Here is a 21,766-nt window from a genome sequence, read left to right as displayed (position 1 = left end):
ATTAGTCAGTTTTTGTCTCATATCATTAAAATTTGTCTTCTTTAATTAAATTTTCAGCTTGTACGGAAGTCTTATTCTTTTCCATAACTATTTTAAAACAAACAGAATTAGATTGCTAGATCCAAAGTATTCCCCTGCTATCACTTCAGTCACTTGCCCTGCCCCATAACCCAAGAGAAAGTCAATTTTTGCTTCTTCTCTAGTTGGAACATTTACATATTGAGAAAGAAAATTCTCTTGAACACATTTAACAAATTCTTCATCATCCAAACCTTTCACGATATGGCAGCCCCAGTCAATGTTTGGAAAATTGAAATCGCCTACCATCACACTTTATTATTCTTACATGTACCTGAGTTTTTCTTCTATGTGCTTGTTCCTCAATTTGCCTCTGATTATTGGGGAGTCTATAGTACAATCCCATCAAGGTGATCATTACTTTCGTATTTCTAATTCCAACCCATTTCATTGGGCAATTTTTTAGAAATATCTTCTCTAGCTGCAGCAGTAATGTTTTCATTAATCAAAAACACCACTCCCCCCTCATCTTTTGCCTCCCTTTCTATCCTTTCTATACCATCTGAAACCCAGAACATAGAGCTGCCAGTTCTATCTATCTTTCAGCCCAGTTTCTGTAATAGCTATAATGTGCCAATCCCAAGTTCCCACACATTCCCTGAGTTCATGAGCCTTATCAGCAAGTTCCCTTGCATTGAAATAAATGCAGTTTAATTCTTCAGTTACTTCATTCTCTGACTTGTTCTTGCCTGTCTTTTCTAAATAATTTGTTTGTTTCAGATTCAGAACCATCCTCATCTAACTTTCTCCTTCTCTACCACCTTAGGCAACGGCGCGCCCCCCACCCTGCACCCCCCAACGTCCCCACCCCGACAGTTTACAGTCTCCCTTATCAGAACTAGCATATCTCCCTGCTAGGATATTGGTCCCTTTCCAGTACAGGTAAAAATCATTCTTTTGGTAGGTAGGTGGGAGAGAAGATGGGTAGGTCCAAGAACCTGAATCCCTGAATGTTACAGCACCTCTTTAGCCAATGATTTATCTCCATTATCCTTTTATTCTTTCCTTCATTCAAGCTTGGCACTGGAGTAAACCAGAGATTACTACTTTTAAGGATCTATTCTTTTAATCTTCTACCTCGGTTCTTATATTCACTCTATATTCTTTTTCCTAACTATGTTATTCCTACCAACGTGTACAATAACTTCTACCTTATCACTCTCTCCTTTAATAACTGCTTCAAATATTTTGAGACTTTTAATCCTGGTACCAGGAAAGCAACATACTATCCTAGATTCACACTCACTGCTGCAGAATCTCTCATGACAGAGAGTCTCCCAAAACAATTATTCTTTTAAATTTTGACAACCCCATCTAACATAAGATTGCTCTTACAGTTCAAGATCTAACTGCCTCTTCTACTTTCCTCTGAAAGACTATCCGTTTCAACAGTACCCAAAATGAGTATCTGTTTGAGAGAGGACTAGCCACAAGAGACTTCTGAAGTATCTTCTTATCTTTCCTGATAGTCACCAATCTAACTGACTGATCCTACTGTGTAATCACTTCTGTAAATCTCATAGCCATCTAACTCTGTGTCTCTTGTCTGCCCGTAATGACATTAAACCTAAAAAGAAGCATTTTGGTTAATTCTGGACTTCAAATTTGGGTAAAGTGTAAGTGATTGTAACTCCAGACTAAAGGTGTACAGAAATTCTCCCAGACAGGATTAACTCTGTTTTCATTTGAGATGCTAGACAGAAGATGCCAAAAGTTGTAATTAATGTCTTCTTTCGATATATTCAGCCAAATATGGTTCAGTGAACTCCAAATCTTCAGCATCTGTCACACTTTTCAACTGAGGGTAATTTACTGCTGAGAGTGAATAAGGATATTTTAGATTACACGTTATGGCTATGAGCGAGTTGAAACTTGCAAATTCCCTTCAACTTCTCAGCACCAAAATCACCTCAACTTGGCAAATGCTTATTTAATTGTTCGCTTGATTCAGCAGGTGGACTGTCAGCTCTAGTTTAGAAGTTTATGGATGCAAACTCTTCTCTGGAATATGAACATGTATTCTAGACTTATACATAAAGGTCTCTGAGAGATTGAAATTTTAGTTTATGCATTCACGGTATATGGATATTGATAGTTCGGCTGGTATTTATTGCACATTCTCAACTGTCGTTGAGACAGTGATGGTGAGCCATTTGCTTCAACAACCGAGGTGTGGATACAGCAGCAGTGCCCTTAGGAAGGGAGTTCCATGGTTTTACCTCAGTGCCTTTGAAACAGTAGTGATATTGTACTGAGTCTTAACAGAAATCAACTGAGTATCATTTTTACAGTGATAGTAGGAACTGCTGATGCTGGAGAATCTGAGATAACATGGTGTGAAGCTGGATGAACACAGCAGGCCAAGCAGCATCATAGGAACAGGAAAGTTTGACGTTTAGGGTCGAGACCCTTCTTCAGAAATAAGTATCGTTTTTGACAAGTTTCATGGAGGGTTTCTCTCTGAAAAGCATCTCCATGAAAACACAAGTTTTCTTACACTATCTTCCCAAAATCTCGTCATTACCCATGCATCACATTCCTGCAGCACCCCACTTGTGATATTTTCCCATTCACCATAAGCAGAGGCACAGGCCACAGGTGGGATTCCTGCATAGGCATTATCTTTAAAACCCAATTGAAACTCGCCAGCGAGAAATATTGAGGCCCAAAAGTTAGATTTCCTGAGTCAGTTCAAGAACTGTCAGTCTGCAGCTACTTTGCACGATTCCCGATAATGACCCAGGACATGTTAGACAGAGGGGTATTCGCATTTCACTTTGTTGATGGGGTCCTGACAGTCCTGTAGGACTAGAAGTGCATGCAGACACTGCCCACAGTGCTTTTCGTGGGATCTTGGTGACTGGTGTCCGAGTTGGAGGCCCAGGAAGCAAACAGCCAGCTGGAATTATCAAGTAACTGCTCTGACTTTTATGTTGGGAATTGTCATCCAGTGGGTGGAGGATTGCAAAACTGCATATCACTTGGGCAAGATGATGTAATAATGAGATATTAATGCATGCAAAAAGACTCCTGCCTCTTACTGACGAGGGTATCTTCTGTCCATTCAACACTTAATTGGAAATTGGAACTTTTACTCCTGATGTCAAGAAGCTTCCCACTGCTCATTTCACACAATTTTCCTCACTTTCTCATCATTGCTCATGTTGTTCAGGGGATGCGAAGATTCTGTCCATAGTTTCAAGGCAGGATGTTGTGTCATTTGGAAGGTGGTTTCATTCTCACGCATCTGCTGCCCTATTTATTTTTGTGGTAAAGATCACAGATTTAGGAAGTGTTGCCAAAGGATTCTTAATGAGTTTCTGCATTACATTTTATCGGTGGTATACACTGTTGGCCCTCTGAATTTCTGATGAACAGATTGTTGTTGAAAGTGATGGATGGGGTGCCAATCAAGGGGCTTGCTTTTTTCTTGAGTATTGAGCTTCTTGAATGTGTTGGATTTGCGAGTGAGGAGTATTTCATAATGCTCCTGCCTTGTGCCTTGCAGATGGTGGACAGGCTTTGGAGATTCTGGCGGTGAGATACTCACTTCAGGATCCTTAGCCTCTGAGCTGCTCTTCTAACTACAGTCTTTAACTGGTTTGTTCTGTTCCTGATCAATGGTAACTCCCAGGATATTGAATGAATTGTCAGAATTTGTCTTTTGGATTAGTCATGAAACTAAAGTTTTGTGTGCCTTTTCAGATCGACATGATTATGTAAATGATTTGAGTACAGGACTATATTTGTAAGTTGTGATCAGCCTGCTGGTATTATTCATTATTTTTGCATTTTCTGTCATGTCATCCTGTTGTACATATTTTTTTCTGTTTGCTTACAAATCAGCAACCTCAGAAATAACTTCACTAGCCATAAAGAGTTTTAATGTAACATTCAGGAATGAAATACTCATGTGCTGATTTTAACTCTAGGTCAGTTTTGGGTAGCAGCATTTTTATTTCAGTTTAAAATTCAACATAGAACATTATAGAACAGGAGTAAGCCCTTCTGCCATGATGTCTGCACCATCCATGATGACATTCTAAACTGATCCCATCTGTCTGCACATGGTTCACATTACTCTATCCCCTGCCTGCTCGTGTCTATCTAAATGCATCTTAAATGTTGCTATTGTATTTGATTTGACTACATCCCCTGGTAGCATGTTCCATGCACGTTCCTCGTACCTACCATGCTCTGTGTAAAAAACATGCCCTGCATATCTCCATTAAACTTTCCCACTCTCACATTAAACATATGCCCCCTTGTACTTGACATCCATGCCTCTCATAAGTTTATAATCTCTATCTACCTGTTAGTCTAGTCAAAACAAATCAAGTTTACCACTAAAACACTCCAATCCAGGTAACATCCTGGTAACCCTCTCCAAAGCTTTCACATCATTCCTCTAGTGTGGTGACTAGAACTACACACAGTACTCCTAATGTAACCTAACAAAAGTTTGATGTAACCCCAACATGACTGCCAACTATCATACTCAATCCCCTGAACAATGAAGGCAAGCATACCGTATGCCTTCTTTACCAGCTTATCTACTTGTGCTGTCACTTTTAGGGAGCTATGGGCTTGCACCCCAAGGTCCCTCTATGTATCAATGCTCCTAAAATTTATCATGTCACACTTAGCCAGATTACATTCCTTCTGCCATTTCTGACTGCAACTTTCTAACTGATCTAAATTCTGCTGCATCCTTTGGAAAACTTCTTCACTATCCACAACTCCATTACTAATCGGACCACCTGCACTTTCATCCAAATCATTTATATATATTACAAACAACAGAGATCACAGCACTGAACCTTGTGGGAAACCACTGGTCACAGATCTCCAGTCAGAAGTACCTCCACAATTACTCTCTGTCTTCTATGAACAAGCCAATTTTATATCTGACATACCAACTCATCATGGATCCAATATGATTGAATCTTCTGAATCAGCCTACCACGAAACACCTTGTCAAATGCTTTAGTGACATCAATGTAGACAGCATCCACTACTTTGACTTCATCACCATCTCCTTCATGTCCTCAAAAACTCAATCAAATTTGTGACAGAAGACCATCCCCACATTCAGTACCAAATGTCTCACAGGTGAGTTTCAAAATAGATTATCTGACATAACCAGAAGCTTTAAAGGTTGAACTTTCTGTAAACTAGGCACAAGCCTATTTAAAATGGAATTCACATCTCAAAGAGAGGGTATGCTTCCTTTTAGATGCTTTAGCTATTTCGTTGTTACAAGAAGTTTGAGCAGAAATTTGTTGCAGACAAGCTTCAGGTTTTTGAAACCTTCTTAAGATCCTGCTATAGATTTTAAATCCAGCCTTAATTTTACATCTGGGTGAGCTCTGGAAGGGTGATTTCTTTCTGTCTCAATTTAACAAACATCTGAGGTAATCCACAAAAGCAACAGGGTAAACTCTGTTGAAGCCAACTGTGAAAATATAATAGCAGAGTTGAAAAACATTCTAATAAGAAGAATGCTGAGTATTGAGAATTTCAGTGACAAGGCACTTTATTCAATCTGCTGCTTATAAATAAATTCAACAGTTTTACTGCATAGAATTACATTAGAAAAAGCTACACCACCGGTGTGGAAGGATTACACCTATGCATAGTAAAAGGAGCTAAAGAAATGATAGGAGAAACACTATCATATATTCATTAGAAAAAAAATACACTACAGAGGAAGAAGCGGACTGCCATGTTATGAATATGTTTAAGAAGAAAAATAGAACAAGTGTGGAAATTGTAGACATTAACTTAACATTGAAATGTGAAATAAGATCAGTACATGTGGAGTAGAAAAACGACTGCAAAATATAAAACAGAAATTAAAGGTAGCTAGAGAGATAGAAAGAACTGCAGATGCCGTAGAATCTGAGATAAAAAGGTATAGAGCTGGATGAACACAGCAGGCCAGGTTGCATCAGAGGAGCAGGAAGGCCGATGTTTTGGGCCTAGACCCCTCAGATTATTAAAAGATAGGAATAGTGGTTTCACAAGGATTGCTGGTGGGACTACAGATGTTCACAAATTTCATAAATGTTTCTTGTTTCAGGATAAGAAATACCATTTCAATAGTTCCAAATCATGAATTGGGGGATACAATAATAGAAAGCAAGACAAAGACAAAATGGAAAAATAAATTTAATAAATTTAAAGAATAGGTGTATAAATGGCAATATGATTTTGATATAGATGAATGTGAGATGGTGCGCTTTGATAGGAGGTAAAAAATGGATTGCAAAATAAGAATTTATCTGAGATGCTGGAGTAAAGGATGTATATTCACAAATCATTGAAAGTTGCAAAACCAATTAACAAGGTCATAAAAATGTTTGGAAAAAAAAGTGGATTCATTTCTAATGAATAGAATTGAAAATCAGTGACATTACACATTATACTTGATTAGAAGATTTTTCCTATGGGCTCATACTGCAGGAAAATTTACTTCATACTTCAGTAATTTTGGCAAAGTACCGTATGCCAACGAAACAGCTCAGCTTTTTCCATTTTAGATTGGAGCGTGCACTAAAAATACAGCATTTCTCTGATTCCATGTTGCTTACCAGCTAAGAATGGTCTCACTTGGGAACTGCACTGAAAGCCAAACCCTGTCTTCCTGGAGTCATCAGAAAAGTTGGATATTTTAACTAAAATATGCGGAATGTCACAATTGTGTTTTAGACCCAGTTGACAAAAATCGTGTCAAGTTTTATGTACTTTATAAGAATTACTATTTATTGTAAGCAAATAGATTCTATCTACAAGTAAGCAATTATGAACTGTTGGTATTTAACTCTATTATTTAAAACGTTAACCACCTTATAAATGCCCCCTTACGTACACAGATCAAAAAACAAAAAAAACACATGCATGTAATGGATGTCAGGAAAGCAGGGAAAGTGATTAAGTGTCTCTTTCACAGGATATGCTGAGATGGTTTTTGTGCTGATCAGAACATTATTTCTTGGTTTTCCTTCTCTAGGTGCTTCTGCTGGTTTTTGGAAGGCAAATAGTAGCTGGTTCATATTTAGAAAAGGTCTCTGGCTCATTTATTAAAAGTCACAGCTTACAGCAACTGATAAAGGAAAATCAAACTGGTCTCCTTTATGTGTAAGGTGGATTTGACTGCAGAGAACTGAGACAGCATCCTGAGCTGGTGCAGATCTATGACCTTCATGTTATCATGTGCATAACCTCAAATCTGTCCAGCTACCTGAGTACTATTCATATAGTTGTTGGAAGGCAGAAGGCTTTTGTCATCAATAACCCTGATTACTAGTTCACAGACCAATCAGGTTGCCCACTGAATCTCCATTTGCATATGCTCTTGGTTCCAGCTCATTTGCTGCTACTAGAACTAGCAACCGTGGAAAATATGCTTGCAACGAGTCCACCCTTTGTCGTCAATTGAGAATTCCCTGTTACTGTGGTTGACAAGACCCTCAGCTGTGTTTAGTACATTTCCCACTCTGTCCTCATCCTTTTTCTTCCTTCCTACAGCAGCAAAAGTCTTCACTTTCTACCCCACCAGCTTCTACATTGAAAGGGTCATACTCACCACCTTCAGCACATGCCACCACCAGACATATACTCCCCTCCCCTCCTTCATGTGCATTGTGCACAGCTTGTTCCCTCTGATCTAATTCTCTTCTCCTCCACTCCCAATACCTCCCAAACCCATGGCACCTTCCCATGCAATCACAAAGATGTAAAACACTTGCCTGTTTACCTCCTCTGTTCTCGCCATCCAATGCTCCAGACATACTGTCCAATGACTTACCTGTATTTTATTCAATCTAGTCTACTGTATGTGTTGCTCATAATATGGTCTCCTCTACATTAGGGCAATAAAATGCAAACTAGATGGCTGCTTTGTAGAACATCTATGTCTTGTCTGTAAAAATTACCCTGACCTTCCAACTGCCTGCCAGTTCAACACACCACCTTGTTCCTATGTTAACATTTCTGTCTCAGGCCTACTACAGTGCTCGAGCAAGGTTTAACACAAGCTGGAAGAACATCTCATCTTTTGCTTTGAGAGTTTACAACCTTCATGATTCAAAATTGAATTTAACAATATCAGAGCATGAACACCCGACTCCTTGTCTACTACCTACCCCGCACATAGATCCTGTCAGGACATGGCTTGCTTGCAGCATAGCATACCCATTTTCAACTACTCACAGTCCCCATTAACGCCTGTCTATCTCTTCTTTTCTGGCTTACAATCAACAATCCACTTGTCTGTCTACCTACTTTTCTCTTTCTCTCAGGGCTCCATCTCCACCTATCCACTCATTCCTCTCTCCCAACACCACCACTATCTGTCATCAGCACATATATCATCTTTTCCCAGCTGCTATTAATTCTGAAGAAGGGTAACTAGACTCAAAATGTTAACTCGACTTCCTCTCCACAGATACTGGCAGAGCTGCTGAGTTTCTCCAGCTATTTCTGTTCTTGTTTGCTTCAAATCTCCAATATCTGCAGCTTATTTGTTTTAATTTCGTGCTTACGATGATTGTTTGTTGCTTTTAAATATGTCGCAATCTTTCACCAATCCTTTGCTTTAAAACATTACGATTCCCATTTCAGGCAAATAAAAATACAGAAAAATATAAGAACACGTTCTTTACACTGGAGACAAACAATCTACAGAGACCCTTTTACACTGATAGAATACCAGTGGTGGCAATGCAGTCAACAGTACACTGGAATTGACAGGCTGGTGGCAGTTATTGAATATGTATATTATGTGTCTGTGTGCACCTTTGTACATGTGAATATGTACTACATCAATTTGTGTATTTGTTTGGGCTTCTGCCAACACAAAACAAGTCATACTTTTCAGTAAGTTTCTTAAAAATATATTCCATGTTAGAAACAGAACAAAAGCAAAACAAATACTCTTGGTGCCTAGTTTAAATTAAGTCGTGCATGGAAGTAATTAGAATTTTGTGCTCATCTTAGAGAGTCATTGAGTCATACAGCTTGGAACAGACCTTTCTGTCCAACTAGTCCATACCGACCACGTTCCCCAACAGTTTGAAAGTCTCTTTGTCCAGTTATCTGTTTAGTTGTCAAGTAATTTCTGAAGTGCTCATAAGTAGCACAGATTCTGTCTTTTTGCTCCAGCTTCTTTCTTTCACTTGTAGAACAATTTTAAATTCCTCCATTGTGATGCTATCCTGCAGTTTTTCTTTGAATACAAATGAAACTTACTGGAGATTCGAGTCATCGTGTTTTTTTTCAATTGAAAACTTTCCCTGAACTTTTGTTATCAATAATTTACGTAATATTAAAAATGCTTTCCAACTATCTGCTGCCGACAAATGAAAGTTATGGAAGCAACAGCATTAGGATTCAGTCAGTTGTGCTTTCGGTCATCAACCATCTAGACTTCAAGCTCTGGAATTACCTCCTTAAATCTCCCACCTCACTCCTCTTTTAAAAGAGTGATGCAGATTAGTCAGTCCTCTTAACACTTCCTTTGACTTGGTGGCAACTTTTGTCTGATTAATGTACAAAAGTATTCACAGAGTGTAAAGGTGCTATATAAAAGCAAGCCATGTTGTACATAAGCCTATCTTTACGAAGTTGATCTGCCTGAAGTGTTTTGAACTGGATTGAAGCATTCATGGTTAGGCACATTTAATGTGGTAAGCTAAGAACTTTATACAAGAAGACGCAGGAAGGATGTTTTGAGTGACTGGGGAACACAGAACCAGGGGTCACAATGTAAGGGCAATGGATAGGCCATCTAGGACAGAGATGAGGAGAAACCACTGCATCCACAGAGTGGTGAGACTGCAAAATCCCTGCCACAGGAACTCTCCAGTCCAAAACATTGAAGACGCTCAAGAAAGATGTAGGTACAGTTCCTAAGACCAATCTCATAAATGTTATTTTGTCTGAATGAGTGAGAGGAACATTTCTTACTTTTCTGGTTTTAAGTCCCTGTAAATGATCCCAAGGCCATGCAGGTGGTCTAAAGCCAAGGCCAGCTCGGCTAGATAAAATTTGACGTCTTCTTCTGTAAACATTACCTGCCAGAAGAATGCGATGCAATTAGTGGTTAGCTGACTATTTGACACATGAAGGATTTCATGCTTCTCAAATGATCGAGTGTTTTATAATGCCTAAGCACAGTATAAGATATTTAATATGACAGGCATTCAAAAAGAGAATGCAGGTCTCCAGATCAACAAAACAGAAATTTCTGGAGAAAGTTAGTAGACCTGGCAGCATCTGTGGACAGAAAGCAGAGTTTACATTTCAGGTCCAGTTACGCTTCGTCACAACTGGATCAGAAATGTTAATTCTGCTTTCTCTCCAGAGACGCTGCCAATCCTGCTGACCTTCTACAGCAACTTCTGTTTTTGTTTCAGACTTCCAGCGTTCACAGTTCTTTTTTTAACTTCAGATAAACAATTTTGTTTCAAGTCACAATTCTTTCTCACTTGGTTTTATTTGTATTTTCACAATTTTTAAAAGTACCTTTAATCATTTGCATCTGCAAAACCAATTTTCTATCCATTTTGATATCGTTCAAAGGAATAATAGAAAACCATTCAACCAAAAAAATTGCTTGATTGTGATTGAGTCACCTTTAAAGGGTGACAGAGCACAGTGGAATTCAATCATCCAACGGAGTAATCCAGACAGTCCCACTTTCCTGCTCAATCCCATAGTTCTGCATATTTATTTGCATCAAGGCAACTCCAAGTTCCTATTGAAATCATTGTTCTCGGCAAATAACAGTTTATTGAACTCCGGTCTGAAAACAGCCATTTCACAGAATCCCCACAGTGCAGATAGATGTCATTTGGCCTATCGACTCTGCACCAACCCTCCAAACAGCATCCCTCCCTATCCCTGTAATATAGTATTTTACCATGACTAATCAACATAGCCTGCATATCCTGGACACTCTGGAACAAATTAGCAGGGCCAATCCACCCAAGCTAAACATCTCTGGACTGTGGAAGAAAACTGGAGCACCCACATGAAACCCACGCAGAGACAGGGAGAATGTACTAACTCCACACAGTCAGTTACTCAAGGCTGGAATCAAACCCAGGTACTATGCAGTAGCAGTGTTAACCACTGGGCCACCATGCTGCCCATTTATGATTCACTGTTTTCTGCCCCAAAGCCAATTTTTTAAAAAATCAAATGGATATTTATAGTCCACTAGGTATGTTAATTAGAATTTGCTGTGCTACTTTATTAGACACGCTCTTAAAATCCATATAGGCAACATCCACTGGCCTTGGTGGGGTTGGAAGCAGGTTACCTTTCATCCTGAATCAGCAACTCTCCCAGTCTGCTCTGAAGTAGATTTTGGGGAACAGGAAGGGAAGCTGTGCGTGTTTTTGGTTTTCTTTCTCTGTTGCACTCACTTTGTGCACATAACTTTGTGATTCCCTTATTGCCTTCCTGGGTACACACACTCTCACTTGCTCATTTGCACATGCATTCTCACACTCTCAGACATATGTTTTTACTCATTGACAAAAACAGACACACTCTCTTGCACACTCTGGCACTTGTGCAGAGACACTTTCACTCTTGTGGGTCAACATATGCTCAAACTTGTGAACATGCACACCCAGGCGTGTGTGTGTGCACACAGTCCCTCACAAACACACATTCTCTCATGCATTTTCATGTGTGCATTTGCATTCTTACATGCATTCTTGCAATCATGAGCCCACATATTCTTGCACTGATGCATGCACATTCTCAAACAAGCACACTCTACCTCTTACGGAAGCACACTTTGGCTCGAGTGCACACATAACTCTGCCTCTTGTGTATTTACATTCTCACGTGCTCTTGTGAGCACACACTCACTCTTATATTTGCACACACACGCAGACATTATTTTTCCAATAGTATGCAATGGTTTTATGGTCATCATTAGACTACTAATTCTGGATTTTTTTGATTTCAAATTCTACCATCTGTGTGGTCCCGCACAGCATTACCTGGGTGTTTGGATTGTGAGCGCAGTGACTATACCAGCAGGCTATCACCTCTGCATGATGTTCTAAACACCAAGCAGGGGCAAATTAGAGCCTATACAGGAAGTAAAGGTGCAGAAAGGTAAGAGGCATCTTGAAGCTACTCTAATTTGACCTTTGGTTGATTTTTCAAATATTTTGAATTCTTCAGTAAGCATTGTATGAGCCGTTTATCACTTAAATGGGGAATTGAACTTTCTATTGGCTCTTGGGAATTAATGACATTTTTTGGAAAACAGCTTTATTATCTTTCTCTCAGGTGCAGAAGAATCATGTATTTCTGGGAGAATTAAAGATTTTTCCCCAAACCATACTAGTTCTGGCCTCGAGGTTTCAAGAATGAAAGAGCAGCAGATTAACTTAGTGTAGCACACAATCTCCGAATGATGTAGTTTGAGATTAAAGCTACATTGCATTTTATTGAGTTTAATATTTTTCAACTAGTTTATGTCGAATAATTGGATCTTAAATTCTTTTACAATTCTCAGTATAATCTGGATTTTTCAGATAAGAAGTAAAGCCAGGAATCCATTTAATTAGTGATAATGGGAACTGCAGATGCTGGAGAATCCAAGATAACAAAGTGTGGAGCTGGATGAACACAGCAGGCCAAGCAGCATCTCAGGAGCACAAAAGCTGACGTTTTGGGCCCAGACCCTTGATCAGAGAGGGGGATGGGGAGGGGGAACGGGAATAAATAGGGAGAGAGGGGAGGCGGACCGAAGATGGAGAGAAAACAAGATAGGTAGAGAGGAGAGTATAGGTGAGGAGGTAGGGAGGGGATAGGTCAGTCCAGGGAAGATGGACAGGATGAGGAGGTGGGATGAGGTGGTAGGTAGGAAATGGAGGTGCAGCTTGAGGTGGGAGGAAGGGATGGGTGAGAGGAAGAACAGGTTAGGGAAGCAGAGACAGGCTGGGCTGGTTTTGGGATGCAGTGGGGGGAGGGGACGAGCTGGGCTGGTTTTGTGATGCAGTGGTGCAAGGGGATATTTTGAAGCTTGTGAAGTCCACATTGATACCATTGTGTGAGATTTATCAAAACACCCATGCTCACAATCACAGAGCTACTGGAGACAAAGTCGTGGAAACAAGTTCTTTTATTGCGAGTCTGCAGAGTCGGGTGCCCCCGGAGAACCGGAGAGACCCTGATACAGAGTTTGCAGTCTTCTTTTATACATCCCATTCATTATGTATTCAGGCGCCAATGTTTGTATTCCCTCGGGCCTCCCTAAGTGGGCGTCCCCATCTGTAGTTCAGCTCTGGCTTTTACTATTCTCTACTACACATGTGCCATAGCTGCCTGTGGCCACATACTCCTCACCTTTCACCTAGTTAGCCCCAAGTGTTTCCCGGATCCAGTTTTAGCTGGTTCTTAATCGCTCCTTATTGTTATCTTCTGCTCACTCAAGCTGATCCCCCATTCTGTGCACTGCCGCGTCAGCACTTCTCCTTATTGCTATCACATCTGTGACTAAATTCCTGTCCAAGTGTTAACTGTTTTGCCTAAGTTCATGTACTAGTGTTAACTGTAGTTTAACCACTGTCCTGTAGCACTCCATTTCTCTCAATTGGGTTGCAGGGTTCCCAAGTGGAACATGAGTTGCTGTTCCTGCAACCTTCGGGTGGCATCATTGTGGCACTGCAGGAGGCCTATGATGGACATATCGTCTGAGGACTGGGAGGGGGAGTTGAAATGGTTCGCGACTGGGAGGTGCAGTTGTTTGTTGAGAACCGAGCGGAGGTGTTCTGCAAAGCGGTCCCCAAGCCTCCACTTGGTTTCCCCAATGTAGAGGAAGCCACACCGGGTACAGTGGATACAACATACCACATTGGCAGATGTACAGGTGAACATCTGCTTAATATGGAAGGTCATCTTGGGGCCTGGGATGGGGGTGAGGGAGGAGGTGTGGGGGCAAGTGTAGCACTTCCTGCGGTTGCAGGGAAAGGTGCCGGGTGTGGTGGGGTTGGAGGGGAGTGTGGAACGGACAAGGGAGTCGCGGAGAGAGTGGTCTCTCCGGAAGGCAGGCAAGGGTGGGGATGGAAAAATGTCTTGGGTGGTGGGGTCGGATTGTAGATGGCGGAAGTGTCGGAGGATGATACGTTGTATCCGGAGGTTGGTGGGGTGGTGTGTGAGAACAAGGGGGATCCTCTGGGGGCGGTTGTGGCGGGGGCAGGGTGTGAGGGATGTGTTGCGGGAAATGAGGGAGACGTGGTCAAGGGCATTCTCGACCACTGCGGGGGGAAAGTTGCGGTCCTGGAAGAACGTGAACATCTGGGATGTGTGGGAGTGGAATGTGTCATCCTGGGAGCAGATGCGGCGGAGGCAGAGGAATTGGGAATAGGGGATGGAATTTTTGCAGGAGGGTGGGTGGGAGGAGGTGTATTCTAGGTAGCTGTGGGAGTCAGTGGGCTTGAAATGGACATCAGTTTCTAGCTAGTAACCTGAGATGGGGACTGAGAGGTCCAGGAAGGTGAGGGATGTGTTGGAGATGGCCCAGGTGAACTTGAGGTTGGGGTGGAAGGTGTTGGTAAAGTGGATGAACTGTTGGAGCTCCTATGGGGAGCATGAGGCAGCGCCGATACAGTCATCAATATAATGGAGGAAGAGGTGGGGTTTGGGGCCTGTGTAGGTGCGGAAGAGGGACTGTTCCACGTAACCTGCAAAGAGGCAGGCTTAGCTTGGGCCCACGTGGGTACCCATGGGCACCCCCTTTGTCTGTAGGAAGTGGGAGGAATTGAAAGAGAAGTTGTTGAGGGTGAGGACGAGTTCGGCTTGGCGGATGAGGGTGTCGGTGGCGGGGGATTGGTCGGGCCTGCGGGACAGGAAGAAGCGGAGGGCCTTGAGGCCATCTGCATGAGGAATACAGGTGTATAGGGACTGGACATCCATGGTGAAAATGAGGTGTTGGGGACCAGGGAATCGGAAGTCCTGGAGGAGGTGGAGGGCATGGGTGGTGTCACGGACATAGGTGGCGAGTTCCTGGACCAAAGGGGAGAAAATGGAGTCCAGATAGGTGGAGATGAGTTTGGTGGGGCAGGAACAGGCTGAGACAATGGGTCAATCAGGGCAGGCAGGTTTGTGGATTTTGGGAAGGAGATAGAAATGGGCCGTGCGGGGTTGGGGAACAATGAGGTTGGAGGCTGTGGGTGGGAGGTCCCCTGAGGTGATGAGGTCATGGATGGTGTTGGAGATGATGGTTTGGTGCTCGGGGGTGGGGTCATGATCAAGGGGGCAGTAGGAGGAGGTGTCGGAGTGTTGGCGTTTGGCCTCGGCGATGTAGAGGTCAGTGCGCCATACTACCACTGTGCCACCCTTGTCTGCGGGTTTGATGGTGAGCTTGGGGTTGGAGCAGAGGGATCGGAGGGCTGCCCGTTCTGCGGGGGAGAGGCTGGAGTGGGTGAGAGGGGTGTAGACGTTGAGGCGGTTGATGTCTCGACGGCAGTTAGAGATGAAGAGGTCAAGGGAGTGTAGGAGGCCTGGGGGTGGTGTCCAGGAAGAGGACTTGTGTTGGAGGCAGGTGAAGGGGTCAGTGGAGGGAGGGTTGGGCTCCCGGTTAAAGAAGTAAGCATGGAGGTGAAGGCGGCGGAAAAACTGCTCGATGTCCAACGTGACTGGTATTCATTGATGTGTGGGTGGAGGGGGACAAAGGTGAGCCACTTGCTTAGGACTGCCCAGCTCGTTCCCTCCCCCCACTGCATCCCAAAACCAGCCCAGCCTGTCTCTGCCTCCCTAACCTGTTCTTCCTCTCACCCATTCCTTCCTCCCACCTCAAGCCGCACCTCCATTTCCTACCTACCACCTCATCCCGTCTCCTCCCTACCTCCTCACCTATACTCTCCTCTCTACCTATCTTGTTTTCTCTCCATCTTCGGTCTGCCTCCCCCTCTCTCCCTATTTATTCCAGTTCCCTCTCCCCATCCCCCTTTCTGATGAAGGGTCTAGGCCCGAAACGTCAGCTTTTGTGCTCCTGAGATGCTGCTTGGCCTGTTGTGTTCATCTAGCTCCACACTTTGTAATCCATTTAATTATTTTGTTGATTCAGGTGAATATAAAAACTTTCACCACATCGTTGGAAGGGGGATAGGGAGTTTTTGAATGTCTTTGCTAATCTGACTCTCTCAATCAACACAACTCACTGTAGATTAGTGGGAAAATTCAACAAAATTAATTATTGAAAGTCAAGTTTGAGTTGCTTCAGATGCCTCTCTATTTCAATTACCTCTAATATTTGTTGCTGATCTGAAGCCCCCCTTTCCGACTTCCCACATGGCAATGTGACACTCAGCAAATGTGTTACATGTATTACTTTCAAGCAAAGGATGTGGAAAGATTGTATTAACATGCTCAAATGCAACAATTCTTTGCTGTCTCAGACATTAGAGAAAACTATCAGGTTTCAAACTTTCTAAACAACAGTAATATGTTGCAACTTTCAGAAAAGTAAATAACCATGTGCCTCTAAACAAAATGGGATATTTGATAGAATTTGGAAACTCTGCCAAAACACTAATGGACATTCAGTATGCTCAACCTGAGATGCAATTGAGTCTTGACACTGCTGAGGATTTTCTCTTGTGACAGTGGCCATTAAAATTTTTGCTAACTTGCCTCTTTGGATAGTCTTGTAAAAAGATCACCGCCTCTTAGGAAATCCAAAATCAGATACAATTTTCCTTCAGTCTGGAATGCTGCAGGTGAGACAAAAAGGAATCAACCTGATTTTATAATTTTATTTATAAACTTTTAAAGCATAGAAATAACTACTAGAAAAAGCATTAAATTTAAGAAGAAATTAAGAAAGCAGGAAAAATATGGGAAAATGGCCTAATGTGGAGAAAATACAACCAAAGATATAGAAATGGTTTATTTCATGTAGCAAAGAATGAGAAAGCATTCCACTAAAAATAACAAAGTGTAACAGATGAATTATATTGCTGGAGAAATGGTATAGGAGGGAGAGATTCAGATTCCTGGGACATTTGCCCTGGTCCTGCCCAGATGCCTCAAGAATCAGTGCAAGGTCCACTGCCTTTTGTCATTTATATAAATGATTTTGATGTGAATATAGGAGGCATGGTCAGTAAGCTTGCAGATGACACCAAAATAGGTGGTTTAGTTGAGTATAGTCAAAGAACAAGGGGAGCTTGATCAAATGGATCAATGGGCTGAGGAATGGCAGATGGAGTTTATATTGACAACTGTGAGGTGTTGCATTTTGATAAGGCAACAGGGCAGTACTTATAAATTAATGGTAGCAGCCAGGGAAGTATGGTTGAACAAAGAGACTTAGGGATGCAGATTCATTGTTCCTTGAAAGTGAATTTGCAGGCAGACAGGGTGGTGAAGGCAGCGTTTAGCACACTTGACTTCATTGATCAGAATATTGAGTATAGGACTTGGGACATCATGTTTTAGCTGCACCGAACATTGATGAGGACAGTTTTAGAATACCTTGCATAGTCTGATTGCCTTTTTCTGGAAGGATGTTGTTAAACTTGAGAGGATGCAGAAAAGATTCACAAGAATGGTGCCAGGACTGGAGATTTTAAGTTATAGGGAGAGGCTGAAGAGGCTGGGACATTTTTCCTTGGAGCATCAGATGTTAAGGGGTGACCTTACAGATGTTTATAAAATCATGAGGGGCATGGATACAATGAGCAGGCAAGATCTTTTTCCTGGGGTAGGGGAATCCAAAACTGGAGGGTATAGATGAGAGGGGAAAGATTTCAAAGGACTTGAGGGGTAATATTTTCATGCAGAGGATGATGTGTGTACGGAATGAGCTGCTGGAGGAAGTAGTGGCAGCTGGATGAGTGTATGAATAGGAAAGGCTTAGAGAGATATGGGCTAAACGCTGGTAAATAGGTCTGGGTCAGATCGGAATGTCTGGTCGGTGGGGATGAGTTGGACTCCATGACTCTATGAAACAGATGAATCTAAATAAAGGGAATTATGAAGGCATGAATTGCACATTGGCTAGGAAAGAATTGGAGAAACTTTGTAAAGGGGTTGATGCTGGATAGACAATGGTTAATATTTTTTTTAAAATGCGCGTAAGTAACAATTATTCACTCCTGCCTGGTGCAAAACTAAAAGCGAAGTGTGTGTCAACCATGATTTACAAAGTGGATTAGGGATAGTATTAGATCCAAAGAGGAAACATACGAAATTTCAAGCTAAAGAGGCAAAGTGGAGAAATTGCTGCAGTCTATTAAAGAAGACATGGGTTTATGAAAGGCAAACTATCCCTAACAAATCCACTGGTGTTTTTGAGAATTCACAAACACCAAAACCAAATTATTGAAGATCCTTAGTCAGCACTAACAAATACAGGACCACCTAAAAGGACAAAAGTAGCGAACACATGGGACCAGCACAACTTGTACGTTCCTCTACAAGCTACTCACCATCCTGAAATATATCACTATTCCTTCAGGTCAAAGTTCTGGAATTCCTTCCTAATGGCATTGCCCATCTACCTGCATGACATGGACTGCAGTGATTTAAGAAAGCAGCTCACCACCACTTCTATATGTCAGCCAGGGACAACTTGCAATGTCCACGTCCCATGAGTGAATTTTAAAATAAAAACACAACTTGTAGAATAGATAGAGCAGAACCAATTGACATGATATATTTGGATTTCAGAAGGCCTTTGATACCATCTCTCACAAGCAGTTAATGGACAAAGTTAAAGCATATGAGATAGGCAGTAATGTACTAGCTTGGATCAAGAACTGGTTGACAGAAAACAAAATGTGGGGAGGGGATAGGTCAGTCCAGGGAAGACGGACAGGTCAAGGAGGTGGGATGAGGTTAGTAGGTAGGAGATGGAGGTGCGGCTTGGGGTGGGAGGAAGGGATGGGTGAGAGGAAGAACAGGTTAGGGAGGCAGAGACAGGTTGGACTGGTTTTGGGATGCAGTGGGTGGAGGGGAAGAGCTGGGCTGGTTGCGTGGTGCAGTGGGGGGAGGGGACGAACTGGGCTGGTTTAGGGATGCAGTGGGGGAAGGGGAGATTTTGAAGCTGGTGAAGTCCACATTGATACTATTGGGCTGCAGGGTTCCCAAGCGGAATATGAGTTGCTGTTCCTGCAACCTTCGGGTGGCATCATTGTGGCACTGCGGGAGGTTCATGATGGACATGTCATCTAAAGAATGGAAGGGGCAGTGGAAATGGTTTGCGACTGGGAGGTGCAGTTGTTTATTGTGAACCGAGCGGAGGTGTTTTGCAAAGCAGTCCCCAAGCCTCCGCTTGGTTTCCCCAATGTAGAGGAAGCCACACCGAGTACAGTGGATGCAGTATACCACATTGGCAGATGTGCTTAATATGGAAAGTCATCTTGGGGCCTGGGATAGGGGTGAGGGAGGAGGTGTGGGGGCAAGTGTAGCATTTCCCGCGGTTGCAGGGGAAGGTGCCGGGTGTGGTGGGGTTGGAGGGCAGTGTGGAACGAACAAGGGAGTCACGGAGAGAGTGGTCTCTCCCGGAAGCAGACAAGTGTGGGGATGGAAAAATGTCTTGGGTGGTGGGGTCGGATTGTAGATGGCGGAAGTGTCGGAGGATGATGCGTTGTATTTCTTGGGCGCTCCTGAGATGCTGCTTGGCCTGCTGTGTTCATCCAGCTTCACACTTTATTATGTGGGAATACATGGGTATTTTTCTGAGTGCTGGCAGTAGCTATTGGGCCACAGCAAGGATCAGTGCTTTCTACAATTTTTACAATATGTATTTACTATTTCCTATTTGCAATATATATAAATTAACTATAAGAGGGAACATAATTAAACATTTCCAAGTTTGCTGCTGACACAAAACTGGGGAGGATTGTGAGTTGTGAGGAGGAGGCAAGCAAGTTTCAAGGTGATTTAGACAAGTAGGGTGAGCGTGCAAATACATGGCAGATGCAGTATAACGTGACTAAAAGTGAATTTATGCACTTTTGTGTGAAAAACTTTAAGGAAGAATATTATTTAAATGGCGATACATTGAGAAGTGTGGATACACAAAGGGATTTGGGTGTCCTTGCACACTGTTTTTTAAAGTCAGCAGACAAGTACAGCAAGCAATTGGGAAAGCAAAATTAAACTATATTGGCCTTAATTACGAAAGGATTCCAATTCAGAAACAGGAATCCTTAGTGTGGTTATATCAGGCCTTGGTGCAACCATACCTTGGGTATCGCATGCAGTTTTGGTCTCCTTGCTGTTACAAACTTGGGTAGAGTATTTGTGGATTGGGAGGCAGGATGTTAGAATTTGGTGTTTGTAAAATATTGGTGTTTGCAAAATGCTAGGGGGGAAAGCATTGCACGGCCCCTTTAAAAGATTGTACTTTGTCTATGCTTGGAAATATTTGTGAGCTTGAAAGCTTGCAAGTATAGAGAGCACCCAAATTGAAACATTTGTATCAAAAGGCCATACCATTAGCAGGCCAAGCAGCATTTTTACCAATACAACAGGTTCTTGAATTTAGCCAAACAATTTGAACCAGGCACTTAGATAGCGAAAACCTATTAAATGTGAATCTGATGGTTTTGACAACCTTGGACCAATCAGAAATTGATATATGATTATGGGTATAAAAGAACAGGGCAATTAGAAACTCAGCAGAGGTAGCTGCCATCTGCTAGAGATAACAACTCTTAGATCTTAGAGAAAGCACTATCTATTCATAATAGTACCATGGCACTCCTAGCTAAGATTCCTGACAGAAGAATTGACAGAGAAAGCATTCCTGACAGAAGAACTGACAGAGAAGACACAGAACATTCTGGAAGACATAACCTGGCTGTGATTTTGAGAGACTAAATTCTATTGTATTGTTATATTTATTTGGAATGGCATACTATTAGAATCTTGCGTTATTTGGGAATAGTTAGGAGTTAGAAGAGATTTGTTTGGTTTGTTAGTAGTTTAGTCAATTTGATCACTGTTAGAGGTTGATAAATAAGTTATTACTTATTGATTGTAAAAGGAGTATCAGGGACTTCATAGAATCCCTACAGTGTGCATACAGGAACTTCAGCCCCGCAAGCCCACACCGACTCTCAACGGATCCCACCCAGACCTATTCCCCTATAACTCACCTAATCAACACATCCCTGAACACAATGAGCAATTTAGCATGACCAATCCACCTACCCTACACATCTTTGGGTTGTGGGAGGAAACCAGAGCACCCGAGGGAAATCCATGCAGACAAGGGGGAAAATGTGCAAACGTCACACAGACAATCACCCCAGGGTGGAACTGAAGTTGCTTTCCTGGTGCTGTGAGGCAGTACTTCTAACTACTGAGCCACCATGACACCCAGACTTATTTGATTTAACTACTAGAAGTTGCTGAAAGACAGGTTACACCCCTTTTCACGTTTCTTTCAACAGATTATAGAGTGAGGTGCTTCTCTTTGGGTATTTTGATTTTGGTTCTCAGTGGGGGGGGTCAACCTCAGCTTTATAACACTACCCAAGAAACTTACCAGTAGGAGACGGCAGTGGTGGTTTACTAGGTTGATGTCAACTAACCTATGAGAAGAGATTGATTCAACTGTGCCTGCATTGACTAGTGTTTAAAAGAGCAAGTGGGAATCTGACTGAAACACATAAAACTCTTAACAGCTTGGACAGACTAGATG

General features: G+C 42.2%; 1 protein-coding gene across 4 annotated transcripts in view; it reads right to left on the bottom strand.

The window, feature by feature from the left end:
- Positions 1-21,766, bottom strand: part of LOC125454879 (ribosomal protein S6 kinase alpha-2) — a 427,165-nt gene that overhangs the window by 130,047 nt on the left and 275,352 nt on the right. For all 4 annotated transcript variants that reach the window (XR_009446145.1, XR_009446144.1, XR_007248111.2 and 1 more), the window contains 2 exons: positions 16,744-16,823; positions 10,048-10,154 (listed from right to left, as the gene is read on the bottom strand). Coding sequence is in view for 1 of the 4 variants with exons in the window: in XM_059648491.1 (XP_059504474.1) it covers positions 10,048-10,154; positions 16,744-16,823 (187 nt within the window). In the remaining 3 variants the exon portion in view is untranslated. The remainder of the gene's footprint in view (positions 1-10,047; positions 10,155-16,743; positions 16,824-21,766) is intronic.

The sequence above is a fragment of the Stegostoma tigrinum genome, chromosome 9, assembly GCF_030684315.1.
Source record: "Stegostoma tigrinum isolate sSteTig4 chromosome 9, sSteTig4.hap1, whole genome shotgun sequence".
Classification (NCBI taxonomy): domain Eukaryota; kingdom Metazoa; phylum Chordata; class Chondrichthyes; order Orectolobiformes; family Stegostomatidae; genus Stegostoma; species Stegostoma tigrinum.
Note: the sequence above shows the minus strand (reverse complement) of the source record. Positions and strands in the feature narration are given on the sequence as shown.